Source organism: Lycium barbarum, chromosome 3 (genome assembly GCF_019175385.1).
Source record: "Lycium barbarum isolate Lr01 chromosome 3, ASM1917538v2, whole genome shotgun sequence".
Taxonomy (NCBI): Eukaryota; Viridiplantae; Streptophyta; class Magnoliopsida; order Solanales; family Solanaceae; genus Lycium; species Lycium barbarum.
The window spans coordinates 143,768,566-143,791,150 of NC_083339.1; the positions used below are offsets into that span (position 1 = coordinate 143,768,566).

Below are 22,585 nucleotides of genomic sequence, written 5' to 3' on the forward strand. Positions count from 1 at the left end.
CACTCATTTCATTGCTCAAAACTTAATGATATTGACTTTGTTGAACAGATAAATTTAATAGGAGACATTCATCCGGTACTGCCCAGCCAGTACTGGTGGCAGGAACCAGTAGAAGGATTAATTGTGCTTGCCAGCAGTACCGGTAAAAACTTACCTAATCTTTACGCTATGTCAATAAATACAAGACGTATGTCTTTTCTACTCACACTTGACACTTATCACTTAACTAGGGTTAAATACTACTATATTCTATTTTTTTCAATTTAATGTTTAATTGTTCATGTTAAATTGCTTGTTTTGGTGTAGATACTAGGTTTTATACCTGCCAACTTCAGAAAAAATTGGGAAATTTTCAAGAAAAGGATCTTGTTTCTTTTACCTACAATCTTCTTTTTTTAATTCAAAGAAGTTGTAGAGGGGTGTAAAATAAACAACAGATAGCTGGATGCATAATTAAATTAAACATTTGCATTAATTTGTTCTTTCAATTTAAATGAACAATCGCTCGCTACAACAGACAATCCAAATTTGGATTTTAAAAAGAAAAAGAAATTGAAACATACTTCCACATTCGATTGCCAAACCACGGATCTTTTACAAAAAGGGGTGGCGCAACTTCTACAACAAATTTTAGCCCCTTATTGGGCAAACTTTGTTCCTACACAATATTTACATGAACGTGATGCATAAGTTTTTATTAACTTCTATACGCTGACAGTATAAAGTTAACGCAATTCTCTATTAGAAGATCCTCCTGAAAAGTAATAACCACCATTAGTATCAGCAGGAGTGCAAATGAAGTTAGGATCAACATTAATCCAGTCATTGTATTCAACTAATTGTTCAGATGCATCTGTCAAAACTGTGTTTCCCTGATAGGATCTTAGCATGGGTTGCTGCTGATGTTGAGCATTGGGATACTGATCCATTATTGGTTCTCCTGTTCATATGAAAAAAAAATCATCATATTATGTATTAGTTAGTTAATAACCAACACATTGTACTAAAATATAGAAGCAAAGTGCGTTGACTCTTATACTATTAATTCCAAAAACTTGTGCTTTTTTGAAAAAGACCTCTTTATATAATCTTTAGCAAGTACAACTAAAAGCAACTATTTTTGTGCATGGGGCCATATGTGATACTGTTTACCTATTTTTGTGCATGGGGCATATGTGATACTGTTAGGTAAAGGTAAGCTTAAAGAAATTAATTATGACTTAGTGGTCAAAGAAATGGATTGAGAATCATGAGATTTCAGGTTTAAATTCACATTAGGTGATTTCTTCTCATATTGTTCAAGTCTTGATGGACAGAGTTATTCAATATCTATGCCGATAAAAAATAATGCAGAACCCATGAAATTAGTGTAGCTGATCCGAACACCAACCATTATTTAATGCGTATGAATTACAAACCTTGAGTTAGTAGTGCTGGCTCATTCACTGGACCATCAACTTCCTCTAAAGAACTCCAATTGGCGTAAGCATCCTTTACCAAATTCTGGATATGGGCCTATTAATACCATAGTATAGATATTAGTAAAATTGTTCAAGTACAAAATGGAATAAACAATATCTCAAGACTCTAAGTGCATATAAAATCGATAATTTTTTTTATTTTATTTTTTACCTTTTGTATTCCTGTTAATTCACAAGTAGGATAAATCTGTCCATCAACAATTGCCCTAACAACTTGACAAATTGGACTAAGGATGAGGAGGTAGGTTGCTCCACGGGCCATATATAACTTAGAGCCCTGCTCACAAGTTTTTGCATGCTTGTATGTCACTTCCCACATTTTCTCTGACATCCCACTTCCCAGTATCTGTAGAATCATAAATAATTATTAAAAAATTTCTTCATAAAATTTTCTTTTTAATTCATAGTACATAATTTAGATTTGTTTTGTCTCAGTAGAGGCTTACCTTTCTAAGCTTTGGTGTGTCAATAGTGGCCAACTTCAAGAAATCTTGTACAGTGTTGATGCCATTTGAACGCAGCTTGTTGTGAAAAGTTCCATCTTTTCCAATCTTTTGAAGACGCCACACATCATCTCCTAGTGCTGGTGGATAATGTTTTTTGTACGCTGCAATATATTAACATGTCAGAAACTTATTATTTTGCAATTGATACAAAATAATTTGTACAACACTATCAAATCATTTAAATGAATAGCTATAGATAACCGTCCCCAAAAGTACATTTAGTAACCTAAAATTTAAGTCATATTACACGTCATAACATAGATTTTTAATATTATTTTTTTATTACGTCGGTGAGAAATCGAATCCTCCACTTAATTGTGGAAGGCAGGGACTTCAACAAGTGAGCTAATTGTCACCCAGCTATAATAGGTTAAAATACACTATCAGTATAAAAAAAAATCATTTATCTAGTAATATTGTAGTAGTATAGTTTGGGTCCTTTTGCAATTTATGAAATTCTGATTTTAGAACTTAGAATAATGAGCCTTGGATGTTTGTCAAGTTAGAATATTAGCTTTGACTGCACAAAAAAAAATTATAATGAAAAAAAAATATTGCTTACATTCTCCGCGGTGATCTTTAACTATAAAAGATTCAGTAATAGCTTCTGCTATTCTCACACTAGTTTGACCGTTTCCAATTTTAACCACTTTTGCGCCAATTCTAAATTTCCTGCTCCGAATCCAGCTCGAATTATCAGTAAATTCAATTTCTCCAACTTGAACAACACCATCTCGCATCGTAAAATTAAGTTCACCAGCAAGCAATGGCCTCTTTCCAGCTCTCTCCTTTACGATGTTTTTGTTGAATTCATCATGTGACCAATTGGTTTCATTAAAATCTCCGTCCAGTACGACGATTTCTATTTTGATTGGATAAAGTAAGGTTGTCGAAACCCTGTCTTCGAGACTTGTATCGACCAATAGAATTTGGAGATTTTGGCCTTCGTTGGTGGTGATTTTGCTACCGGTGAATATTGGTAGAGAGGGCTCTTTGTTGAAAATTAAGCGAAGATTTGATGGTTCTAATGCTTTGATTCTCAGTGAAGGAGATCGAGATATGTAACGACATGAGTAACGTTTTAGTCCATCTTCCACCTCTTCATGAACCTGCAAATTAATTTCAGGTACCTGTTAATACTTGGCTAGCGTTTGTACATAGATGTGGTTGAAACTCAAAAAAAAAAAAAAAAAAAAAAAAAAAAAAAAAAGAGTTTTTGAAGATAAGATGGAAAATGATTTTTGGAAGTTAGAAATTGTGTTTAAACATGCCTTTTACTTGAAAAAGAAATTGACTTTTTGTAAGTAGAAAACTTGAAAAACTAGTCTAAAAAGCTTTTTGAAATTTAAAAATTCATCTTCAAAAACTGCTGAAAAAACTGAAACTAAACAATGTTTTCAAAATATTTTTGAAAAGAAGTGAAAAAAAAATTATGGGCAAATTGCACGGTTACCCTTTGTTGGGGGTGGTCTTTAGTTTTTGCCCTCAAATTGGTGGTCTTTAATTTTTATCCTTCGCTTAAAATACCCGAGATTATGAGTTCGAACTCCGGCTTAGTCATAAAAATAAAAATAAATTGCAAGGTAAGACTTTGCAAAAAGTTCCGTCTTATGCGGCAGACTTTGCCTTAAGGCATAACCAAAAGTCTGCCGGAGAGGGCAGAACTTTGCCTTATAAAGCAAACTTTTAGTTATGCTTTAAGAAGTTCCGTCTTATGGGGCATTATTTTAATTATGTCTTAGCTAAAAATTTACCCCGTAAGACAGAACTTTTCCTTAAGGCATAATTAAAAATTTGCCTTATAAGGCAAAGTCTATGTTATGCATTAATTAAAAATATGCCCTATAAGGCAGAATTTTTCCTTAAGACATAACTAAAAGTTTGCCTTATAAGACAACATTTATGTCTCAAGGAAAGTTCTGCCGTATGGGACAAACTTTTAGTTATGCCTTAAGACAAAGTATGCCACATAAAGCAGAACTTTTTCCAAAGCTTTGCCTTGTGAAATTATTATTTTTTTGACTGAGCGGAACTTGAACCTAAAATCTCAAGGTATTTTCGATCACCTTTTCAAGCGAAGAGCAAAACTTAAAGACCAGTAATTTGACTATTTGAGGGACAAAATTTAAAGACCACCCCAAAAGAATGACAATCCGTGCAAAAAAAAGGCCCAACGAGAGCTTGTGATAAAGTGGGTTAATTTATAAATTTGCTGTTAATATGAAACGATAAAGTTTAGTAATTATACGATGAAATTTATTCAAAATTAAATTGTATACATACCACTCGACGGAGCATAGGTTCCAAGGCAGAAGAGACGTTGTCTAAGAAATCCACCATCACTACTTCTTTAATGACACTACAAATAACCAAAGCAAGGATAAAAATAAGTCAAATAATCTTGATAATCAACGTTAGAAAGGGGAAAAAAACAATTAAACAGATATTCGGACATGAGTTAATTGATATTTGAAAAAAAAAAAAAACGTAGTGTACATACGAAGCAAAAGAAGGTCTAGCAGTAGATCTCATGGGTTTGTAATTTTGTTGGTTCGGGTCGGAATCCGAGTCATTAAAGAACCGTTTATCTGCCATTTCTTTGTTGAGGAGTAAAGGGTGATAAGCTCAAGATATTTTCAGTACAAATTCACTATTAAAAATGGAGCTTAGAGAGATTATGATGAGGGATGGGTAAGTAGGAGGATATGAAAAGCTGGAATACATGTATATATAGTACAGAGCTGGAAGGCTTATAATTGTAACATTAAGGGTGAAATTGCGTAATTAGAGAAGTTTCGTGGAATAAAGAAAGAAACAGCGTGGCAAGAGAGGCTTATTCCAAACTTCCGAGTGATCCAAGGCAGCTTGATGTAACACGACTTAACGTCGAGTCCATCTTCAAGTCAACCCATCATATAAATCCACACACTCAAAATAAAATACTCACATTTATAAAATCAAGTAGGTAATAATTCCCTAAAAGATACTCATGTTTTTGACAATGGTCTCTTAATATCACTTTTATTTATTTTAGGACTAGAATATCACTCAACTATTCTTATTTTTCTCAAAAAATACTAAACATTACAAAACCCTCCGTCTCTCCTAATTGGCATGTCATGTCACATTAAAATTTTATTTTTTAATAGTTAATTTATGGAATAATTTCAAAATCCTCCCTCCAAATTTGTCTTGATAACACTTAGTTTCCTTGTGGTTTGAGATATTTGCACTAACATCCCTTATTTCAATTTTTGTAACCAAACTTGTTTAAATAATTAGAAATCTATATACTTCAAATTTACCCTTTTATAACTTAATTATGTGAACAATGTTTCATAAAAGTTCTCTCCTCTAAAATTGTTAGGATTGTTATATTAATAGTTAGGCTAAAAATTTAAAACTATCTTATATCTAAATAAGAAATCCTAAATTCTAGTATTAATGTCATATCACTCTGAGAAATCCCAAATTCTCGTGTTACGGTAATATTTCTCTCTGTTCTTATAATCATGTTATTAATAACAATATTTGGGCTAAAAGGAGCGCATTAGAGGGTGAGATGAATAATCTATTTTTTAAAATTCTTATAGTTGTATAACTGCAATAAATTTTATACTAATTTTTTTGGTAGAAGGAGCATAATTATATCTACAAAAAAGGATTGGAAACTGCATATACAGCGTAAGACTTTAAAAATAATTAATGAAGCAGTATGAAGTCCATGCTTTTTGAATCAATTTTCATATCACAATTGTTGAATTTCATGTTTTAGTGTTCGAGATTAAAATTTTCATGCACAAAAAAGAAAAAAAAAACAACACTTTACCTATAAAATTAGATAGTTATAAATTAGGAAAAATCTTACGATCAATGAGAAACTATTATCTTCAAAAGTTCAAACATTATAAATAAGGTTACAAAATGGTATATTAGCAACACAAATAATTTTTAGTATTTAAAATTAGTTTGATACTTTGATTACAAAAGAATCAAAACAAGGGAAGCTAATGTAAAGGGAACTAAGTATTATAAAGGCAAATTTGGAGGGAGGTTTTTGAAATTATTCCATAAGTTTATTATTAAAAAAGAAATTGAATGTGACGTGGCATGCCAACTAAGAGAGAAGGAGCGTTTTGGAATGTTTAGTATTTGTCAGGAAAATGAGGATAGTTGAGTGATATTCTAGTCCTAAAAAAACAAAATTGATATTAGGAGGCAAATGTCAAAACATGGGTGACCTTTTAGGGAATTAACTCGGTAATTTGTTCGCGCTTCGCGCGGCCATGGATGGCCTTATTAAACTTACGAATTTGAATATCAAAAATAAGAAAAAAAAAAAAAAAAACTAAAGATATATTATGAACATTCGAAATTATATAATTTGGCGTTGTTAGTATATCTCAAGAACTTTTAATGAAAGATTGCAGAAGTCTTGCATTCTATAAATTTTCAGATTCTAACATTTGTTCCTTGATATAATTGCCTTCTGAATATTGATTGATGTTTTATGGAATAATCAAGCATCGTTTTGCTAAGTTTGTATACAGGAAAAGTATATAATACTCAATACTATACTCGTCTTCAAATCTTTCATGATTGGGCTTGGGGAAGGCATTAAGTGTCTCAAATCAATTCAGGAAATGACTTGTTTACATGTTTTGTTGCAAATTTACTTATGATAAGATATTACAAGAGAGGTTAAAAAAGAGATGAAACTTTTAACTTCATAGAAACCAATTATCAATCACAATTCACATACAGTTCACTTGAAATTTTGAAAAGAGGGATGAGTCTTCAATATGCATCATTCACTGAATCATCATCCTTTCTATTTTTTTAGTAACTTTTGGCAGTTTTGACTAAAATAATATTAAGCTTTTAAATTGAACAATTATAAAACTATATAATCCAACTAACAGAAAAGAAATCCTGAGAAGTTCAGTCATATTCTTTGCAAAATCCATATGTAGTTCTTGATGAAATAAATTTCTATGCAAATTGAACAATACTACTTTGGAGAAAAAAATATAAGAAAATTACAATATGACCGGGCTAGCTGCCCATATGCGGCACCATACAGCATAATCCTCCCGAGGTACATATTGTTACATTTCAAAACTCAAGTCTCAACCTATCCTCACTTAATGTTCAGAACTCTGAACCTTTAGCCAAATTCACATATCTAGACATGATTTAGATCCTGCACTTAAAGGGGAATTCCTAAACCATTCCAGTCCTAGTATTTTGCTTGAACTTTGATGCGAAACTTTGACCACAACTTTCTTGTATACATGTGTTTATCCATGAGCTCGTGACATGTAAAATTATAGCTTGCCTTGAAAGTAATCACGCTTTTGAAACTATAGTACTTGCAATTGTGTTACATATCGAGTCAATCATCAATGTGACATCTATTGCAGGTCTGTCGTCTTCACCTTCAATGCGTGGACGTATATTTAAGGACTTCCAATTTCTCAAATTCAAAACACCATGGAGTACATGAAGATCAACAAAGTTTGTAGATCTACTTGTTAGACTCAAGATTAGTCTAACAAAGTCTTATATGTATCAAGAATTTGGTAAACAACGTAAGTTTTAGCTAATTTCAGTATAAAATTACATCTAAAGAAGTACTCCAACCCTTCGAAAGCATCATCCCTTATTTTTGTGGCTTGGAATAAAGAAGAATGTTCATTATGTGATGTTATTTTTGTACTGCAATATGCAAAAACTACCCCAAGCATGAATAAACCCGCACTTTTTGAGCAAATTGAGTTCCAACAACTAATATTTTACATTAAACGTAAAGGCTAATTTTTAGTACGACTTTGTAAATGTTAGCCTTGAAAACATACCAAGGCTAAACATGTCCAAGATCATCATGAGAAAGAATGGATATTTGATATTGGCTATAATTGCAAACATCTTAATGTTCCACCTAAAACCATTGATACTATGTAGCTTTGGAATAAAAACAGTGAAACACTAAAAAGTATAGAGCAAACATTTAGAAAAAATCTTAAACAAAACATTTAGAAAAAATCTTAAACACCTAAAAGTACAGAGCAAAGAAGTACGGCAAACCCATAAACAATACACACGTTTCAAGACTCTTGGGTTTCAGATCCGTTTAAAACACTTTTTATCTCACAAAGATGATGTCTATCATCTAATCCCTCTCCTTTTTCATGACCTGCTCTCTGGTCATTTTGCATACCAATCTCTTGCCAAGATTAAAACAAACGGGAAGATATTTAATATAGAATGAAATAATACCAGTTTGTCATGACTTGAATGCGATGGTTCACCTATTTTGATTCCGCTTACCGATATCTCTCTATCATTTTTGTCCCTCAGCTTAAAGTTATTTCAGTTCAAACTGTTATCATTAAACTTATAACGGCAAATTGCGTACAAATATCAAAAGCAGGGATAGAAGACCATTAATAACTTGCCCAGCTTTGCAATAATGATCTGCACTAACTGAACAGGAATTGAGGGCCGGAGTAAATTTTCAAAACTTGAGTGGATTATTGTTAGGAAACTGCAAAAGCTAATCAATATATAACAAAGAAATAGGATTAACAATCTTCATTACCAATAAAACAATACACTTTATTCATAGATGGGCTATAATTTTGACATATATGGAGAGAGTGTTTTGCCTTAAAGATTCGTATCTTCATAATCCAATTATTTAACGAACATGTAACCTGTAAGTACTATTTACTTTTGTGTGCCTTTTTATTTGTCATAGATCACATCTGGAAACATAATATTAAATATTAAATTTCAATATAACAAAAAAGAAGGATAAAAGAAGAGGGGATCTTACCACAAGGGTAGAAGCGAATGTATATAGGCGCCAACCACCTCTAATTAGGTCCTATACTCATTAGTCCGACAAAGTGCATCAAGTTGATTGCGACTTACGCTAGGGATTGTGTTTGCAACTTTGAAAGGATCTCACTATCAGGACGGACGGGTATAAGCGATTAGCGATAAACTAACGTTTTTCAAAAAACAAGAACCATACCGCTTTGAACAGAGTCTCCCTCTTTGACTAGTGCTACCTCCGGTGAAAGGAATGAAGATCTAGCATATAGGCAACCGACTGACGTATACAAACTGCTAATCACCATCAACTTGAACAATAGAACAGGCGCCAGATAAAACTGATGAACACAATTAGGTGGCTGTTGAAGCACCTGATAGTATTGTTGAATAAAGTAGGAATCCACCTGCGAACACACGGAAAAAATAATACCCATTTAAAATCAATCAAAAAGGAATGGCAAAAATTAATATGCATATTGTCAGAAAGTTGATGGAAAACCTGAGTGACACTGAGGGAGAAGAGTATGAGTTCACCATTTTGTCCATCCCAAGTGAGTCAAGAATTATAATTGACAAAAGCCCTCGATCCAGAACTTTGGGTCACAAAAAGAAAATTACAATTCCAATTGATATGTAGGAAAAGTTAAATTATATTATATACTCCCTTTGCTTCAATTTATATGAACTCATTTGACTGGGCACGACATTTAAGAAAGAGGAAAGACTTTTGAAACTTGTGATTCAAAATAAGTCATGAAAATTTGTGTGGCTGTAAATCATTCATAAAGTGAATTTGATCATTCATTTTGGCACGGACTAAAAAAGAAATAGGTTCAAACAAATTGAAACAGAAGGAGTATTATACTATACAACAATATCGTATCTCCTTTATTAAGTAGGAGAAAGGTATTAGAGAGAGTATGAATAGGTATTGAATTGGGAGAAAAGAGAGGAGATTCCGAGGTTTGGAGGAGTAGTTTGGTGGCTAATTAAAGCGAAGAAGTAATTGTTGAGAACGGGGAACGAAAAGAAGCGTCTGGTCGTAAAAAGAAAAGGGCTGAAATGGAGTGAGAAAAATGGGGGGGGGGGGGAAAGGTCAAAAGACAGGAAAAAGATAAATAGCTTTCCTGTCCAATGTGGTCTGCCATGTCACTGGATCTATGTAGGAAGTATTTTTTAAATATCTAATGTACTTTAACAATTACTTTTAATCAACTAATCCAATTTTATATGTTTCCTACACTGTGATATCTTAATCATGGTTATTCAATAGCATATATTTTTATTTCAATTTATCATTTTGCTATAACTTAAATTGATTTTTTAGATGTATTTTTACTAGGGGTCGGGGAAGGAAATTACAAAGTGGGAATCGAAAGTTCAATAGTCAATCAATTGAGCTACTAAAATTTCCCTAAATTGATTAGTTTAATGAGTTTGATTAAACGGAAAATGCTTAAATATGTCATCGAACTATAGGAAATGGCTCATTTATGTCACTCATCAATAGTTTGACTCATTTATGCTATTGAACTATCGAAAATGGCTAATTTATGCCACTTATCAATAATTTGGCTCATTTATGCCATCGCTCGTTACCAAAATGATTCATCTATGGCATTTTTCATTAACGCCAGTTTTACAATACCAGATATGACACGTGGTTTCCAATTAGAGGTCTACGTCGTTTAATTAAACCAGCCTAATTTTAAATTTCAAATTAATAAAAAATCCGACCCATATACCCGACCCACCCACAACCATAATCTAGTTGGAGGCCACATGTCATAACTGGTATTGTAAAACTGATGTTAATGAAAAATGGCATGGATGAGTCATTTTGGTAACGGACGATGGCATAAATGAGCTAAACTATTGATGAGTGGCATAAATGAGTCATTTCCGATAGTTCTATGGCATATTTGAGCCTTTTTCGTTGATTAAATACTCTATCTGAATAAGTATTTACTACAAACAAATTATTCACACTTAATATTCAAACTAATTTAAATACATGTAACATAATGCATCCTAGTATCTTTAATTTTACATACTAGTATTCAGCCACAAGCCAACCACCGGCCACAAAGAAATCAAGGAACAGTATAGTACAGGGAAGACAAAAGCCCATGATGAATCTATATCTATATATAATATAAAACTAACTATAGACAAGACGATGTGACACTCTCTATGACTAGCATTCCTATTTATTTTTTTCTCCTTTTTTTCCATTTAAGTACTATGTTAAAAATAACTAAAGAGTTACTACTTTAAATATCTTAATTATGTTAAATGTGCTACAAATTACTTTCTCTGTACATTTATAAGAAAAACGCTCAGATTATGGTATTCAAAATAAATACAAGTAATGAGCATTTTCCCTTATCATATGAACGTATTGCCATTACTCCACACGTCAACCCAAAAGACACATTAAATTCTCTTAATTACACCTTAATTCCTCCTTCCTCTTGTTTCTTAGATTTATATTTTACAAATGACTGATTTCTTTTACTAAAATTTTGCTTCCTCCTGAAACTTTAATTCTATATTCCTGTTACGTACATAGCGACCGGGTAGCAAAATTTGGAGAATTTGTTATGGTATGTTCAAGTCTGTCTGGCTTTCTACTCATCGCATGTTCTTTTATGTTATCTTAAAACTTGGATAGTTGTTTTTTCTTTATAAATGTCTTATTTTCAGATGATGTATACTTTTATTTTTTGTACGTAGTGTTATATGTGATTGGATGTGTTATCTTTGTTCAGCCCTGATTCCCTGCGCGCGCGTAACAGAAAAGTTGTACACATTGCATTGAAATATAGTTTGATCTTCCGAATCCCTTTGATTCATCCACCTTATTGGCATAGAGAGCTTATTATGGGCTTAATCTCTACGATTCCAGCTACTACACTCACCCTATATCTATTGGCTTTCCTAAAGCACCCATTAAAGTGTTCATTCACTTTCCAAACATAATTTATTTTGATTCCCATGCAAGCTTTTCACACGAGATAGGAGATGAGTGGTAATCATTGTTTAGGCAACTATGTTGTTGTGCAGAAAATGGTTTGTCAATTTTCAAAAAAAGAAATTAGTATTTTTTTTCGAAGTTTCACGGCTATATCAAATATGTATATCTCATAAGGAGATTAATTACAAGATAAGTTAATCAAAAAATGAAGAGTTGTGAGACAATCAATAATTGCAAGGCATGACTAAAATGTAGTAACGAAAGGGTCATTTGACATAACTAAATGGACAGTTGTATTCTTAGAAAGTTAAAGCCAATTAATGTGATTATCCTTGAAATTGGACGATTAATTCTTTTGTTCATACTGAGTTGCATATTTTGTCCATTAGTTTTTTTTATTATTATTAGGTTTCCTTTTATATTTTATTTTTACTTCTTTTATCAAATTGAAGTGTTTTTTCAGTAATACAATATCGTCATTATTTAGTCTGCGCTAAATTTGTGGCAAAAGGTTGAGCACCACCAAAGCACATGAGGAAAATTGCTGGAATGATCAAGTTAACATTTTGCATTTGTATTAAAATGATAGGTTTTAGGTATTCCGATTTTCAGAGTGCGGGGATTTTCAAAAGAATGTTTCAAGTATTCATCACGGCCTATTTAGTGGATGTGTACGATGTATTTGTCGTATTTATCGTGTTCTTATTATCAGAAGATTAGAAAGAATTTCATTTACTAAGATTACATGAATCAAAGCTAGCAGTCTACAATTCCTAGATCTTTAGTGATATATATATGTCAAATTATTTTGAGTTAATATCACGTGGGTAAGAACACATATAAAATTATTTTTATATGCATTTACATGAATAATTTAATAAATTTTTATAAATTTTATTTCTAAATTCAATAATATTTCACTGGATATATTATTTTTGTAACCGCGTGTAGCGCGGATAGATTTACTAGTTAACACTTTAAAGCAAGAACTTAAATAGTATCAGACTTCCATTTTCTTAAGCATCCTTAGATAAAGGATCTAAGGACAAAGAGGGGTTGAAATTTATCTTATTTATCTAAGGGGAACAATTGTTGGCTAATTAAAACAGATGATATTTTTAATATAGTATGATATTATTCGTTTTGAGTCAAATTTATACGCATTAAGAATATTTTTACACCTTATATATGTAGCTTTTTTAAAAATTATTATATGAAACTTTGTTCGCAAACTCAGTGATAATTATATTATGCGAGAGTTTATATATGTCTAGGTATAATTACTCATTTCCAATCAAAGAATTAATTCTTCTCTTCTTTAAAGAACTTTTAACTTTAATCATCATATGCCCCAAAAGGAAGAAAAAAAAAAAGGAACCTCTTCGAAACTTGTCAATTTATAATTTCTCCAAACGCCAAAAGCATAGATCGTGACAAAATTACTCCCTCCATTTCAATTATGCGGCACTTTTCACTTTACGAGAGTCAATTTGACTAAACTTTGAAACTAAATTGGATTATGTTTACTCAATATTTAAACATTAAAATTTATATTTTTGAAAACTACATGAAAGAACTATAAGTTGCAACTTTTCTCATATCAATTTGATTAAAAAATACATCTTAAAATATTGGTCAAAGTTCATACAGTTTGAATCTCGAAAAGCGAAAAGTAACGTATAAATTGAAACGGAGAGAGTACGACTTAATTAAATAGTACTAGTACTTATTAAATAACGACACATACGAGATAGTACTTATCATAGGTTATTAAAAATTTGTTTACAAAGACAGACAAAAATACAAATATAGTACAATTAGTAGTAGTGTTTTGTCAAACTAACTCCCCAACCATCCAAAAAACACACAAACGCACACAGTTTGTTGAATAACATCCTTAGGAGTTAAAGTTTTGTTTAGAAGGTAGACAAAGATAATATAGTAGTACAAATTAGTAGTAGTATTTTGTCTAACTAATGGCCCATTTGGCCATGGATAATTTTCATTTTTTATTTTCATATTTGGAAATAGAATTATTATAATTTTTGGAAATTTACCTTGAAGTTGAATTTCGGAATTTAGAAAATTTTAAATCTCTGCTTTTACATTTTTTGATTCACAAAAATTCAAAAAAAAATCAAGTTGTACCTATTTTCAAATACCAACTTTCAAATTTCGCATTTTTTTTTATGTCCAAACGCTAAATAACACTCCGCCCCCGTGCCCCCCCCCCCCCCTCCCCCACACACAGAGATGACAACAAGAATGGGACAAGATAAGCCCAAAAAAGCAACACATTCACACAAAACAAAACTTCCGGCCAAACCCACACTGCAACCGCGTCCCACATAGGCCGGGTTAACTTTTGTCAATTGAATATATACTAGCAATACATGCCCGTGACTTTTGTCAATTGAATATATAACATGTCTATTCACTTTAATTAGTCAGTCTTTAAGGTTTGTATTTTGAAAATAACTTTTAAAAATATTTTAATTGTTATTATATATACAAAATGTATTTTATGTACCATCACTTTAGTTGTAATTAAAAGTCTTTGAGATGGAAAGAGTCGGACTATTTTATCATTAGCATGACAATGAAAGTTATTCATTGATGTAAAAGAAACTTAGTAAGAATATGAGGGAAAATTAATATTTTGATTCTATATTTTTCTTTTAAATTCTTTAATATTCTATATGTATACCGACAGGTTGATATCCATTTCAATTAAGTAACTATTTAGATCCAAAAAATAAAAACCATTTTGTTGTATATATTGGATTAAAATATTTTTATTAAATTAATTAAAAAATATATTATAATTTTTTATATTAATTGTTACAAAGAAATCAAAATTAGAAAGATATATGTTATATCATTAATCACCAAATTTTAATTCTGAAATGAAAATATAAAGTAATACATTTTATAAATGCAAAGAAACAATAATCAGAGACCGCAAAGGAGAGTAAATAAGTAAAATATTGACAATGAAGGAAAATGGGGATAAATATCACTCCCTCCCTTTACTTTTACTTGTCGATGTTAACATATCAAGGAAAAAAAAAATCGTCTTCTTATTTTACCCTTCACATTAATTATTCATTTTCAAATCATTTTCTGAGGCTATTGAGACTATATACCAATAAATATGGATATTATGATAAAATATATACTTGATTTATTAATTTTCAAAGAACGTGAAAAGTCAAAAGTTAACAAGTTATGTGTAGGAGCATTAAAATAACTTTTGGTGCAAATTTGCATTGTTATTGTTCGTCCTCTCTTCACGTTTAAAGTATTGACAAAGAAGGAAAACAGGGATAATAGAAATAGAAAAGAAGATAAATATAGAATAGAAAAATAGACATATATTTTTAGTAATGTGGCCAAGTAATATGGACGAACATAGTACTTCATTTTTATTAATTCTTAAAGAACGTAAAAAGTCAAGTATAGTAATGTGGCCAAGTAATATGGGATGGAAAGAGTACTTCATTTATTAATTCTTAAATAACGTGAAAAGTCAAAAATGAACAAGTAAAAGTGCACGAAGGAAATAAATATGTGTTGGAGAATTAAAATAGAAGTGCACACGTGTATACATGAGAAGAGAATAAATATTCAGTACTATGACATATATCCACGTGAGATTTATTAATTTTCAAAGAATGTGAAAAGTCAAAAATGAACAAATTAAAATGCACGGAGGATACTTCGAAAGGTTCCCCAACCGGCATGGATACTTTGAAAGGTTGGTCCGGAAAATATTTGACGCGCGACAAAATACAACTACTGGGTTAACAACCTTGGACAGCTATGTAAACGAAGACAAGTACATCATCAAAAAAGCATACAACGCAGTTGTTCCCATTTGGCCCAAAGTCCCTTGGAAAACCCTGAATTTGTTCCCAGGTATGCTTCCTAGACACCAATTTATAATGTGGATGGCAATTCAACGGAGACTAACAACGGTGGATAAATTAAATGCCTGGGGAATATCAGTTGCACAAGAGTGTGTCCTATGCGAAGAAGACAAGGTGGAATCACATGACCACCTATTTTTTCAATGCCCATACTCTTCCTTCATCTGGCAGAAGTTAGTAGGCTGGATACATCAACCTCGAGCAATCCAGCAGTGGGATAGTGAAGTATCATGGTTAGCGCAAAAGGTCAAAGGTCGAAATCCGATATGAAACATCACAAGAGTGATGTTTGCTGCGGCTGTCTATCACGTTTGGAGTGAGAGGAATGCTCGAAGATTTCAATCGCAGCGGAGAAGCAAGGAAGAAAGAGTTAAAGAAATAGTACTTATGGTGCACATAATTGGACAGCAAAAGCATCACTGGCTGCCTATCATAGCCCAACTAGATCACTATCCTTGCTAGTCTAGATAACAGATTTTGGATTATGTTAATTTAGAGTCCAAATTGTAGAGCCTGCCTCAAGAGTCCTATGAGCACGGGTGTAAATACTTCCAATTGGTTGAATATAAATCTTTTACTTTCGACCAAAAAAAAAAGTGCACGGAGGAAATAAATTTGTGTAGGAGAATTAAAATTGAATTGCATATGTCTATACATGAGAAAAGAATAAATATTTAGCTAGAACACGAAAATCAAAAGTGAACAAGTAAAAGTGCACGGAAGAAATAAATGTGTCGGAGAATTAATTTTAAAGTGCATATGTCTATACATGAGAAGGGAATTAACTATTAAGTACTATGACACATGTCTACGTTAATATGGACGATGGGAGTACTTCATTTTTATTAATTCTTAAAGAACGTGAAAAGTCAAGTATAGTAATGTGGCCAAGTAATATGGGATGCAAGAAATACTTCATTTATTAATTCTTAAATAACGTGAAAAGTCAAAATGAACAAGTAAAAGTGCACGGAGGAAATAAATATGTGCCGGAGAATTAAAATAGAAGTGCACACGTGTATACATGAGAAGAGAATAAATATTCAGTACTATGGCCTATATCCACGTGGGATTTATTAATTCTCAAAGAATGTGAAAAGTCAAAAGTGAACAAATTAAAGTGCATGGAGGAAATAAATTTGTATAGGAGAATTAAAATTGAACTGCATATGTCTATACATGAGAAGAGAATAAATATTCACCTAGAACACGAAAAGTCAAAAGTGAACAAGCAAAAGTGCACGGAGGAAATAAATGTGTCGGAGAATTAAATTTAAAGAGCATACGTCTATACATGAGAAGGGAATAAATATTATGTAATATAACCCATGTCTACATGGGATGTAAAAATAGTTGGATAAAGTGTACAAATTATATAGCTCATGGTAAAAGAATTTAATGCGGGTGCAATTCGTGAAACAGTGGGTACAAGGAGGGACTGTTGTGTTCGTCCCTCCATGACATTTATTATTTTTCAGTACTATGACATATATCCTCGTGAGATTTATTAATTCTCAAAGAATGTGAAAAGTCAAAAGTGAACAAATTAAAGTGCATGGAGAAAATAAATTTGTGTAGGAGAATTAAAATTGAACTGCATATGTTTATACATGAGAAGAGAATAAATATTCAACTAGGACACGAAAAGTCAAAAGTGAACAAATAAAAGTGCACGGAGGAAATAAATGTGTCGGAGAATTAAATTTAAAGTGCATACGTCTATACATGAGAAGAGAATAAATATTAAGTACTATGACACGTGTCTACATGGAATATAAAAATAATTGAATAAAATGTACAAATTATATAGCTCATGATATAAGAATTTAATGCGGGTACAATTCGTGAAGCAGTGGGTACAAGGAGGGCCTGCTGTGTTCGTCCCTCCATGGCACTTATTATATATAGAAATTTTACGGTGTGTTGAACAAAAAACAAAAAAAGATAGTATATTTTATTTTTCGTGTTTTTCCTTTTGATTACTTTGGATCCTTTTTTTAACGGAAAAGGGTCAAATATACCCCTGTACTATCGGAAAAAGGCCAAATATATCTCTCGTTATATTTTGAGTCCAAATATACCTCTGTTGTTATACTTTGAGTCAGATATACCCCTCATTTTAACGGAGAGACATGTGTCATCATTTTATTGATCTATTTTAAAATGTCCCTTAATTAATAAAAATCCAACTCATAACTCAATATCTAATAAAAAAATCTAAATCCATACCCGTATCCGGTATCCAATTAAAATGAAATCTTTGCTCCTCCTCCTTCTTCGCATGTCCATTTCATCAAAGCTTTCATCTTTATGCATTTGCATTTTGCTATACTTTTTTTTTTGCCGTCAATCAAGATCTATTTCTTCTTCCGCTTCAGCAAATCTTTCAGCTTTTACTATGCTACTGTGTTGTTTATTATCAATCGGATCGACCTTTTTTTCTATTCAATATTTTCTGCTTGAACAAAATTTTCAACTTTATGTATTTACTATACTATTATGTTCTTTATCCTCCATCAAAATTGGTTTCTTTTCTTCATTGCGACAAAGTTCTCAGCTTTCTGCATTTACTATTCTATTATGTTATTTATTCTCAATCAATATTGAATTCAATTTCCCTTAAGGTGGAGTTACAGGCAAAGCAACTTGGGTTGTGGTTGATTTGGCTATGGGGATTTATCTTGATTGGTGTCTCCTTTTATTCTACTCAACTTATGCCATTGCCTTCTTCATTTAAAGGGCAGATAAAAATTATCATCCTTTTCAATGGTGAATTGGATGGTCCCACTATTACCATATTTAATCTGCTCCAAGGCATTTAATCGGAAAGAAGAAGAATAATGGGGAGCAAAAGTTTCATTTTAATTGGATATCGGGTGTGGATATGAATTTTTTAATGGATATCGGGTTATGAGTTGGATTTTAATTAATTAAGAGATAATTTAAAATAGACCAATAGGATGATGACATGTGTTCCTTCATTAAAACGAGGGGTATATTTGTGTCAAAGTATAACGACAGGGGTATATTTGAACCCAAAGTATAACGACAGGGGTATATTTGGACCCAAAGTATAACTAGGGGTATATTTGACCCTTTTCCCTTTTTTTAATCTTATAGAGGATGTACATATCTCGTATGCAGTACTTTAAATTTAGGGAAAAGGGTCAAAAATACCCCTTTACTTTGAGAAAATGGCTAAAAATATCCTCCAAATTCATTTTGGGTCAAAAATACTTCTCCCGCCATTAAAGTTTTCAAATATACCCCTCTTAACAGAAATTTCCAAATTCCTCAAAATAACCCAATTTCATTTTTTAAACTCGTTCCATTATTTAAGTCGACCCAACTAAGAATAACCCGATTTCATTTCTTTGAGAGAATTAGAGGGGAATAAGAGAATAGTATGGATTATTATTTAGTGGAATCGGGTTAAATAATGGAGCAGGTTTAAAAATGAAATAAAGTTATTTTAGGGAATTCGGGAATTTCTGTTAAGAGAGGGGTATATTTGAAAACTTTAATGGCGAGAGGGGTATTTTTGACCCAAAATTAGTTCGGAGAATATTGTTAGCCCTTTTCCCAAGGTAGAGGGTATTTTTGACCCTTTTCCCTTAAAATTCTTTAGTAAGTCGTGCAGATACTTGTTTAATTGGTTATCTTTGCCATGGCAAATTATGAGTAAGTTTTACCAGGGTGATTAATTAGAGTACATTTTGTGTCTAGTGTAGCAGGATATTGCTGTTTAATGTATTTGATGTGTCTTAATAGGGTCCGTGGCATTTTGCACCCTTAATGTGTGCTCTTTTTTTCAACTTGCACCCTATCCTATTTTTTTTTATGATTTAAACCCCAATCTTTTTATTTCCTTGCAAAACAATAAATTCACCCTTTTTATAAATTTATCATGAGGGCAAAATAGGAATACAAATAATATATCTTTTTTTCCTTCAATTTATTTATTTTATTAGAACTGCAACAACAATAAATTTTATTTTCAAAGCTCTTTTTTTATTTTTTTTATTTTAAGTGATATTTCTCTATCAATAGTTGCTAAACATTTGGAGTTCTTATTGTTACAAGTTTGTCGTTTTTCCTTTATAAATTAGTAGTAATTAAATTATAAAGGAAAAACGACAAACTTGTAACAATAAGAACTCCAAATGTTTAGCAACTATTGATAGAGAAATATCACTTAAAATAAAAAAATAAAAAAAGAGCTTTGAAAATAAATTTTATTGTTGTTACAGTTCTAATAAAATAAATAAATTGAAGGAAAAAAAGATATATTATTTGTATTCCTATTTTGCCCTCATGGTAAATTTATAAAAAGGGTGAATTTATTGTTTTGCAAGGAAATAAAAAGATTGGGGTTTAAATCATAAAAAAAAATAGAATAGGGTGCAAGTTGAAAAAAAGAGCACACATTAAGGGTGCAAAATGCCACGGACCCGTCTTAATAAGCAAAACAAAGTGTTTTAGAACTCTTCAGTTGTGCCTTTTACTAATTTACGTTCAGGTTTACTTCCTCAAGTAGTTTTCAGCTTGATGGCCCCATCATACAATTTGTTGTGCACTCATTTAATTGCTCAAAACTTAATGATATCATTGTTGAACAGATAAATTTAATTGGAGATACTCGTGGATGACGAAATTTTATTAAAAGTAAATTCACAAGAAATTCAAATTCTATTAAATTTACGATATATTAGTTTAAATAAATATCATGGGCTAATATAATTGGATCAATGGCGTAAGTCCAATTGGTATGGATTTAATTGAAAGTTCAATTTTACCAGGCTAGTCCATTCAGTTGGTCGTCAAATCATGAGCCCGCTCCATTAGCCTAAATTTCATGCCACGTATTAAATGACGTGGCGCGCCAAGTCAGTCAAGGACTAATAAAATCGTGCCACGTGTATAAGTGATGCAGCATGTCAAGTCAATAGAAGAATCAATCAAATGTCGCCAAACGTTCAAATGACCTGGTTCAACCAATCACATACATACCCTAGCTCTCCCCTGCGACTATATATAGGGTTCTTCATAAAGCCAAAAGGGAATCAAGAGAAATACATAGAGAAGCTCTCATCAGCAAGTCTTCCGCATACTAAGAAGTCTTCGCTCCAAGTGGTGAGCTGCAAGTTTCCCGTACCTCTACATTTGTGATCAAAGCTCGGTGCCGCATTCGTAGTGAAATCTCGACAACAAGTAATCTATCCATTCAAAAACAAGCAAAGCCCTTGAATGACGGTCGTGAGGAGAAGAATCAGATGATTAATTACATCTTTTTATTAAATTTCATAAAGATTGTAACCCCGCACAAATTCTTGAAATCAAATATTATTCTTTATCGCTATTTTTCGTGTCTTGATTATTATTTTTTAGGAACGAAAACTTAATCATTACAATACTCATCCGTAATGCCCAGCCAGTATTAGTGGCAGGCACCGATAGAAGGATTAACTATTGGTGCTTGCCACCAATATCGGTAAAAACTTACCTAATCTTCACGCTATGTCAATGTATACAAGACATAGGTCTTTTCTACTCGCACTTGACACTTATCACTTAATTAGGGTTAAATACTACTATATACTATTTTTTTTTCCAATTTAATGTTTAATTTCATGTTAAAATGGGTGTTTTGGTGTAGATACTAGGTTTTATACCTGCCAACTTCAGACCAATTTTGGAAATTTTCGAGAAAGGGATCTACTATTTTGTTTTACCTACAATTTTTTTTTTTTTGAAGTCAAGAAATTGTCGAAGGGTGTAAAATAAACAACAGATAGTTGGATGCATAATCAAATTAAACATTTGCATTAATTTGCTCGGTACAATAGACAATCAAAATTTGAATTTTAAAAAGAAAAAGAAAATGAAACATACTTCCACAAACTATTGCCAAACCACGCATACTTTTATAAAAAAGGGTGGCGCAACTCCTACAACGAATTTGATGCATTTGTTCCTGCACACTATTTACATGAACTTGATGCATTAAATTTTATTATATTCTATACGCTGACGGTACAAAGTTAACAGAATACTCTATTAGATAGTATAAAGTTAACGCAGTACTCTATTAGAAGATCCGTCTGAAAAGTAAAAACCACCATTATTATCAGCAGGCGTGCAGATATAGTTAGGATTAACAATATTCCAGTCATTGTATCCAACTGATTGTTCAGATGCATCTGTCAAAACTGTGATAGGATCTTAGCATTGGTTGCTGCTGATGTTGAACATTGGGATACTGATCCATCATGGATGTTTTTTCTTGAGCCGAGGGTCTTTCAGAAACAGCCTCCCTACCTAAGATGGGGATAAGGTCTGCGTATACTCTACCCTCCCCAGACCACACGCTGTGGGATTCACTGGGTATGTTGTTGTTGTTGTTAGTTAGTTAGTTAGTTAATAACCAACACATTGTATGCTAAAATAAAGAAGCGAAGTGCGTTGACTCTTACTATTAATTCCAAAAATTTCGTGCTTTTTGAAAAAGACCTCTTATATTATCTTTAGCAAGTACAACTAAAAGCAACTTTTTTTGTGCATGGGCATATGTGATACTATTAGGTAAGGTTAAAGAAATTAATTATGACATAGTGGTCAAAGAAATGAATTGAGAATCATGAGGTTTCAGATTTCTTCTCATATTGTTCAAGTAATAACCCGTGAAATTAGTCAAGCTGATCCGAACACCAACCATTATTAAAAAATGCGTACGAAGAAGTACAAAACTTGAGTTAGTAGTGCTGGCTGATTCACTAGACCATCAACTTCCTCTAAAGAACTCCAATTGGCGTAAGCCTCCTTCACCAAATTCTGGATATAGGCCTATTAATA

The 22,585-nt window shown here is 32.0% G+C and overlaps 1 protein-coding gene across 1 annotated transcript; it reads right to left on the bottom strand.

Moving 5' to 3' along the window:
- Window positions 1-465: 465 nt before the first annotated feature.
- On the bottom strand, window positions 466-4,701 carry LOC132633257 (protein SAR DEFICIENT 1-like). The gene is made up of 7 exons (XM_060349548.1): window positions 4,488-4,701; window positions 4,271-4,346; window positions 2,550-3,096; window positions 1,928-2,088; window positions 1,633-1,827; window positions 1,419-1,515; window positions 466-940 (listed from the first exon to the last, which is right to left on the bottom strand). Exons 1-7 carry the CDS (start codon window positions 4,580-4,582, stop codon window positions 726-728), a joined length of 1,386 nt encoding a protein of 461 aa, XP_060205531.1. The 5' UTR covers window positions 4,583-4,701; the 3' UTR covers window positions 466-725.
- Window positions 4,702-22,585: the final 17,884 nt, after the last annotated feature.